This window comes from Salminus brasiliensis, chromosome 22 (genome assembly GCF_030463535.1).
Source record: "Salminus brasiliensis chromosome 22, fSalBra1.hap2, whole genome shotgun sequence".
Lineage (NCBI taxonomy): Eukaryota > Metazoa > Chordata > Actinopteri > Characiformes > Bryconidae > Salminus > Salminus brasiliensis.
The window spans coordinates 32,196,673-32,203,688 of record NC_132899.1 but is presented as its reverse complement, the minus strand read 5'-3'; the positions used below and the strand labels follow the sequence as shown (position 1 = coordinate 32,203,688).

General features: G+C 50.8%; 1 protein-coding gene across 1 annotated transcript in view; it reads right to left on the bottom strand.

The window, feature by feature from the left end:
• Positions 1–232: 232 nt before the first annotated feature.
• The window catches only part of tut1 (terminal uridylyl transferase 1, U6 snRNA-specific), a 7,567-nt gene continuing 783 nt past the window's right edge, over positions 233–7,016 (bottom strand). The window contains exons 2-10 of the mRNA XM_072667318.1: positions 5,999–6,189; positions 5,685–5,894; positions 5,386–5,500; positions 4,627–4,751; positions 4,276–4,502; positions 3,654–3,763; positions 3,235–3,357; positions 2,222–2,314; positions 233–1,588 (exon numbers count right to left, since the gene is read on the bottom strand). Coding sequence (XP_072523419.1) covers positions 480–1,588; positions 2,222–2,314; positions 3,235–3,357; positions 3,654–3,763; positions 4,276–4,502; positions 4,627–4,751; positions 5,386–5,500; positions 5,685–5,894; positions 5,999–6,189 — 2,303 coding nt within the window. The 3' untranslated portion in view covers positions 233–479. The remainder of the gene's footprint in view (positions 1,589–2,221; positions 2,315–3,234; positions 3,358–3,653; positions 3,764–4,275; positions 4,503–4,626; positions 4,752–5,385; positions 5,501–5,684; positions 5,895–5,998; positions 6,190–7,016) is intronic.

Below are 7,016 nucleotides of genomic sequence, written 5' to 3'. Positions count from 1 at the left end.
AAAAGACAACAGTACACTGGGTCCCAACGCTTTAACAATTTTGGCGAAATACAGTAAATGACGTTATGGGAACCGACTACTATTCCAGTATGAAGAAGGAGAAGAAAGATAAAAGTCAAAGGCTCATAATCGCTTATTTCATGTTTAATAAGCTGAAATCTGTACTTGGCCAAATACATTTTTCAAATCCAAAGATATAAATCAACAAAAAAACAAACAAACAAACAAACAAAAAAATTTAAATTCGAACCAATAAAAAAAAATTAAAACCAAAATGCCAAGAAAAAAACAAAACGTCTACCAAATCAGGCCAAATGAATCGTTAATTACCATAATTTTCAGAAATTCTCACCATCAAATTTTACTTATTTCCACTATGAAAGTAACTCAAAGTATTACAAACGTCTATAAACCGCAACCAGACTTACAGGGCAGTGTGTCGTCAGGGCAACCCCACGCAAACCCAGCAATAACCGAAACTACTCCAGTTTTGCTAGCAAGGTTTCCACCATCTTGGGCAGAAACGACTCGAGGAAGTGAAAGAAGTCCTGAAAGTATCCCGCAAGGTCATTCGTTGGCGTGAACTTCAGCACCGCCTTGGTGCTTTCTCCTCCACCCAGTACCTCCGCGTCCACCCTGAACTCCACCAGATCCTTGGGGTCCGCCACCTTCTCAATGATGCACTGCGTAACCCTGCTCTCGATGCTGCTGCACCCTCCTTCGGGCGCGGAGGCCTCGTCGCTGGTTTTCAGCAAATCTCTCCGAACCTTCCTGCGGCCGGCCCACACCATGTGTCTCTGAGCCCAGAACCAGCAGGCCTTTTCCGGGCGTCCTGCGGAAGGGTCCAGCCTTCGCCTTTTCCCCTGAGAGGAAGTGGAAGACGAACCTTCTTCCGCGGGCAAGCGCCTCTTCCCCCCAGGGTGGGTTGCCCCTTGTTGGCTGGAACCTTCAAGACTGTCGTTATTGTTTACCTCCTCTTCGCCCCCTCCAGCCTGGGTTTGCTCCAGAGTGCTCCCGGGCTTCTCGGCAGGGGAACACTTAAGAACGTCTTTGAAAAGAGCCTCGATGGCAGTGCACAGCTTCCCGAACCATATGACCCGGAAGGCGTTCCCAGACGAGCTCAGTTTCTTGCGCAGGGATTCGGGCAAAACAGAGGCCCGGAAGGGGATGCTGATTTGCAGGGACCTCTCGGTGCCGTCCTGGGAACGAGTGCCGCCCTCGACGCGAGGGGCAAACAACCGCACCAGGCCCCAGGACTTACCCTTGGCAGACTTGCGCTGGTACTGCAGGCTACGACAGTACTTCTCGGCTTCGCAGCACTCTCGGTGCAGGTGCCTGTGCGTCCGCTCGCTCAGGTTCCCCGCCACGTTGTGGTGAAGGTTGAACGGGTCCAGGATGTTCACAGGACCCAGTTTTGGGCCGGCAGCTTGTTTCTGTTTGGAGTCGGAGCCTTCTGGGGGATCTGGCTTCTCCTCGTCCTTGCAGAGGAAGTCGGTGATGGGCAGGGCGCGACCCTCTCTCAGAGACACCACTGACCCGGGGAAATCGAACTTGGAGTAGAAGGTAAAGAACCCATGAAGCAACGTGCCTGATGGGGAGGGACGAGACAAACATAAGAGAGAAGGAAACTGAGGAAGGGATTCACAGCGTGCAGCGGATGGGTACGTAGGGCTGAACCGTGTAACCCAGTGGTCACCAACCCAGGATTCAGAACGACATGAAGGTGTCTGGGCAGAGACGCTGATGGCTAATGCTATGCAGGAAGGCTGTGCAACACTGCTGCTGCTGCCACTAGCCAGCAAATATGATACTAAGCCGGACGGCTCCACGGGTTGCGTCCCAAAGCCTTTACGGCTCTACTCTTGTCCTCCTCTTCGATCGCTAATGCTGCTCCTCTGGCAGAATTGAGGGGAGGGCAGGAACAGCAGGAACAGGAGGAACGAAGGAAACGGGCAGTGGGGAATGGGAAAGTTGATCTATAACTTAGATGGTTTATATATCAGATATTTTAATACATATTTTAAAATATCTATTATTTAGCATGCTCCTGGTACTATTCGAATCAAAGGGACCAGCCCATAAATATTTGTGTTTAGCCTCCCACATGATGACATGATGGCTTGCTTTTTTTTTATTATTATTTAAATATGAATGTCTTGCCAAAAAATAAATAAATAACACAAACAAAAAAACACCACACATAACGTAATCTCGTACTTACAGAGATCCTCTGTGTTTTTACTTGGAGGAACGCCAAGTGGCTGACTGGGGAAGGTGCAGTCCCATCCGTCAATAACACACTCCTCCTCCTCGCCTAGGAAAAAAATAAGGAAAGAAAAACAAGTTCATTATTTAACCCCAGGTGGATTTTTAACATAAACAATTATTTATTTATTTATTTATTTATATATTTTAATATTTTCTCCCCAGTTTAGCTGATCCAATGAACCCACCCACTCACTACGACTCCCCCACCATTACTTGCAATGCTCCCGACTCCAGGAGGATGAGGACAAGCACATGCATCCTCCGATACATGTGAGCCTCCTTCTGAACTTCCACTAACGCAGCATCGCTAGGCTGTTGTCTACGTGCTCGGAGGAAAGCGCCGGACCCCCAGCTCTGACACTTCAGCCAACGGAATCATCCGTCCTGGCCAGCAGCACAATGGCAGTAATGAGGGCCAATTACGCTCCCTCGGGCTCCGGCTGCTGATGGCCAGGCAGCAAGAGCCGGGATTTGAACCAGTGACCCTGTGGTCATAGGGTCAGCATCAGCATCAGTCACTCTGAGCCCCAAAAGCGAGGATTACTCAGATGACCAAAAGATACACTACATGGACAAAAGTATTGGGACACTTGCTCATTCATTGTTTATTTTATCTAAAAGGTATTAAACAAATTAGCTTATCCTTATCTCTACTGTTACTCTGACAGCATTGCTGTGAGGATTTGATTGCATTCACAGATAAGAAATATAATATCTGCTGCAGGAAGTCCTATTCTATTGGCAGTACGTCTCTACGTGGACTAGACAAGCTGTGTGCAACTGAATGCATTCATTTGAAGGAATGTCCACAAATATTTGGACAGTGTATAATCCAAGTGTGCAGTAAAGGGGGAGGGGTGAGACTGCTGAACTCCTTTTATGTGAGGTGCATTTCATGTAAAGCAATAAATGAAATAAATAAATAAATAATAAGGTACTCAATAAGATTTGCTCCACCACACGTACAGGCCATGTCTTTGAGCTGCTCCACTGTGGGCAGTATAGGTGGGTTTACGTTCTGCAGGTAGAAGATGACCAGCAGGGTCAGCGCATAGTTATTCAACAACGGCCCACCGCCGAAAGGGTTCCCTGCGGGAGAGAAAACAAAACAACTGTTAAAAGGCAAGAACTACTCGTCCCGCCTGCCGTGCTGCCCCAGCATCAGCACGGCCTGGCTATTTTGCAGGGCAAACACTTAAAAGCTGATGTGGGACAGCTGTGCTGGACTGTATATGGTCTTTTATGCCGGACCGTGGCTATAGCTATCCTTTAGACACACCGGAAGCGGGCAAATCCCGCACCAGACCTTAGTAGTAGCCATTTGGCCCTGCAGGGGAAAAGAGGCCAGTGACTCCACACGGTCTACACTGAAGTACAAGCAGTACCTGCTAGGTGTTTCTGCTTGGCCCAGAATCGCAGGGTGTAGACCAGCGGTCGCACTCTGGAGTCCAGCCCAGAACAGAGCTGCAGAAAACGGGTGTTTCTGACTGCCAGTCTACGAGAAAGAGAAAGAGAGCGAGAACCAACGATAAGATTTTTGCATAAATAAATGATTGGACAGCCCCCCCAACCCCAAAAACTAAAATTCAAAAGTTTGTGGACACCCCTTCGAATGAATGCTTTGCTGACACAGATGTAAAAATGCACACCTACACAGCTTGTCTAGTCCCTGTAGAGAAGTATTGCCAATATAAGACAAGGACTCTCTGGAGCATGAGCACCATGCTTGGCACCATGCTGCCTAATGCCAGGCGTGGGCTATAGAGGGGTATAAAGCCTCCCAGCATTGAGCTGTGGAGCAGTGGAGGAACTGTGTTCTCTGGAATGATGGTGGTGGTGCTCCATCCAGTACTGTTAGGGATGAGGTGGGGCGGTGATCATCATTCAACATCCTGACCTTCAACACTGAATGAGCAGGCGTCCCAATACTTTTGTCCACATGATGCAATTGTGCTACTGAAATGTGACCCGTACTGTTCCGCCACCAGGGGAAGGCCCCAGGGTTACCTGTTGTTGATGGTGATGTCCCCCTGCAGCTTGAGGTCACGATGGCTGAACTTGACCACTGGAAGTCGTACCGTCCTCAGCGACTGGACCCTGTGCACCCCCGGCACGCACTTCCGCAGAATGGCCGTCACCAGGTCCAGCAACTCGGCCGGGGTGGCTGTGGCGAGGTCGAGCTCGGAGAGGATGGAGTCTTCAGACTGACCGTCCTCCGACTGGTTTTCTCCCGTCTGTCGGAGAGACCGAGACATGGAGACAAGTTCTCGAACAGGTTGTGAAGAAAAAGTAAACAACAGGTTAGCGTCTTAAGCCTCACACACACACACACACACACACACACACACACACACACACCTGCTCAGATTTCATTGCCTGCGACTGGAAGGCTTTGGTGTGCTCCAGGTCCAAGACCAGATCCAGGTCACATGACTGGACGCCAAACGTGTTCACAGAGGAGCCGAATGGTATGATCTGGCAGTCTGTAATCAAGCAAGCAAACAAGTGGTCTCTAATACAGCCGGCCCACCATAGCTAAAAACATACTGGCACACTATGGTCAAAAGTATTGGGACACATGCTCATTCACTCAACGCTTTCTACTAGATTTTGAAGGAGGATTTGATTGTACTCAGCGACAAGAGCACTAACCACAGTCTTTCCACTGCTCCACAGCTCAATACTGGGGGGCCTTATACCCCTCTATAGCCCACACCTGGCTTTAGGCAGCATAGTACCAATAGGTTCATCAACAGGGACTAGGCTCGTACAAGCTGCATCAGCATCTCTGTCAGTAAATTAAAAGCAGGATGAGTGTGTTGCGATTTCACAGGGAATCATGAATGAGCAGGTGTCCCAATACTTTTGTCCACACTGACATTATGTAATGAAAGGCTCTAAAGCTGGACCACCGCTGCAGTACAGGTCTACGGCACGGCGATGATGCAGTAACAAGGCAATGCTGACGGGCTAATATGACGCAAACGATCACGCAGCGATCTTCAGGAGTGAGATGTTCCACTGACTCATTTACGGGTCGTAAACGCACGCCCCTGCTCTGGCGGGCCGGACCGGGTGACCCGTGTTCATGAGGGAACTAGGAGGGAACGCACTGACCTGGCAGGAACTCGGTGAACACTTCCTCCATCAGCTCAACGAGGAGCTCTCGGCCGTTCCGGTCACTTTCACTCAGCTGGAAACTCTCCACTACTTTCTGCATCTGCTCATTGACCTGTCACTCACACACACACACACACACACACACACACACACACACACACACACACGATAAGCCTTTAAGGTGGCTTTAGGAACACATAGGTGGCTATGAAAGCACTGAGGTGTGGGGCATTACAGACAGGACCACTCGAGTGTGGACGGTCACCACTTTCCCTGGACAGTGGGCTTGACCTTACCGAGGCAGTTTGGCACAGGTCGTAGTTGAGTTTCTCCAAACTGATCGGGTTTTTCTGGGCGTCCGCCGCCGACGTCTTGCTGGCCAGCCTGAACTCCTTCTTCTCTCTGGGCTTCACGCGGAGCTTCAGCCCCTGCATGCGGTGCTCCAGCTGGGCCAGGACGGCCTGCGTGCTCTTAGCCTCGCTGAACTCGATGATGGCGTACTTGCCCTGCAGAAGAGGGGGGGGGGGGGGGGTCAGTTACATGCAGCGTTCATCAGGGGCCTGTGGGCCTATGCAGAGTCTCTGTTCGAACAACAAGGACGAGCACTGACCTTGTCCTTGTCCACGATGATTTCAGACACGGGGCCGAACTGCTCAAAGTACTCGGAGAGCTCCGTCCTGGACGTGGCCGGCTTAAAGCCGCTGACGAAGATGCTGCTCTCCACCTGGGCGCTCCTCTTGGTCCGCAGCCGACAGAGGTGCTGGTGCCTCTTCCCTTTCACATGGGCTTCAAGACTCACCTCTGGAGAAGAAGAAGAAGAAATGGGACAGATTAGCTGACCAGCGACAACGCAGCTGCAAGAGGCTCCTACTGGCTCGACTGTGTAACATGCTGCCAGTATGGCCTGGGTATGGCCTTAAGGCCACGTTGGTCGGCACAGGCGTCTAACGTTAGCTGAGGGATGAGTTGGGGAAGGGAGATGGGGATGAGTTGGGGAAGGGAGATGGGGATGAGTTGGGGAAGGGAGATGGGGATGAGTTGGGGAAGGGAGATGGGGATTAAGTGGGGATGAGTTGGGGAAGGGAGATGGGGATTAAGTGGGGATGAGTTGGGGAAAGGAGATGGGGATTAAGTGGGGATGAGTTGGGGAAGGGAGATGGGGATTAAGTGGGGATGAGTTGGGGAAGGGAGATGGGGATTAAGTGGGGATGAGTTGGGGAAGGGAGATGGGGATTAAGTGGGGATGAGTTGGGGGAAGGAGATGGGGATTAAGTGGGGATGAGTAGGGGAAAGGAGATGGGGATTAAGTGGGGATGAGTTGGGGAAAGGAGATGGGGATTAAGTGGGGATGAGTTGGGGAAAGGAGATGGGGATTAAGTGGGGATGAGTTGGGGAAGGGAGATGGGGATTAAGTGGGGATGAGTTGGGGGAAGGAGATGGGGATTAAGTGGGGATGAGTTGGGGAAAGGAGATGGGGATTAAGTGGGGATGAGTTGGGGAAGGGAGATGGGGATGAAGTGGGGATGAGTTGGGGAAAGGAGATGGGGATGAAGTGGGGATGATTTGGGGAAGGGAGATGGGGATGAGTTGGGGATGAGTGGGGGAAGGGAGATGGGGATTAAGTGGGG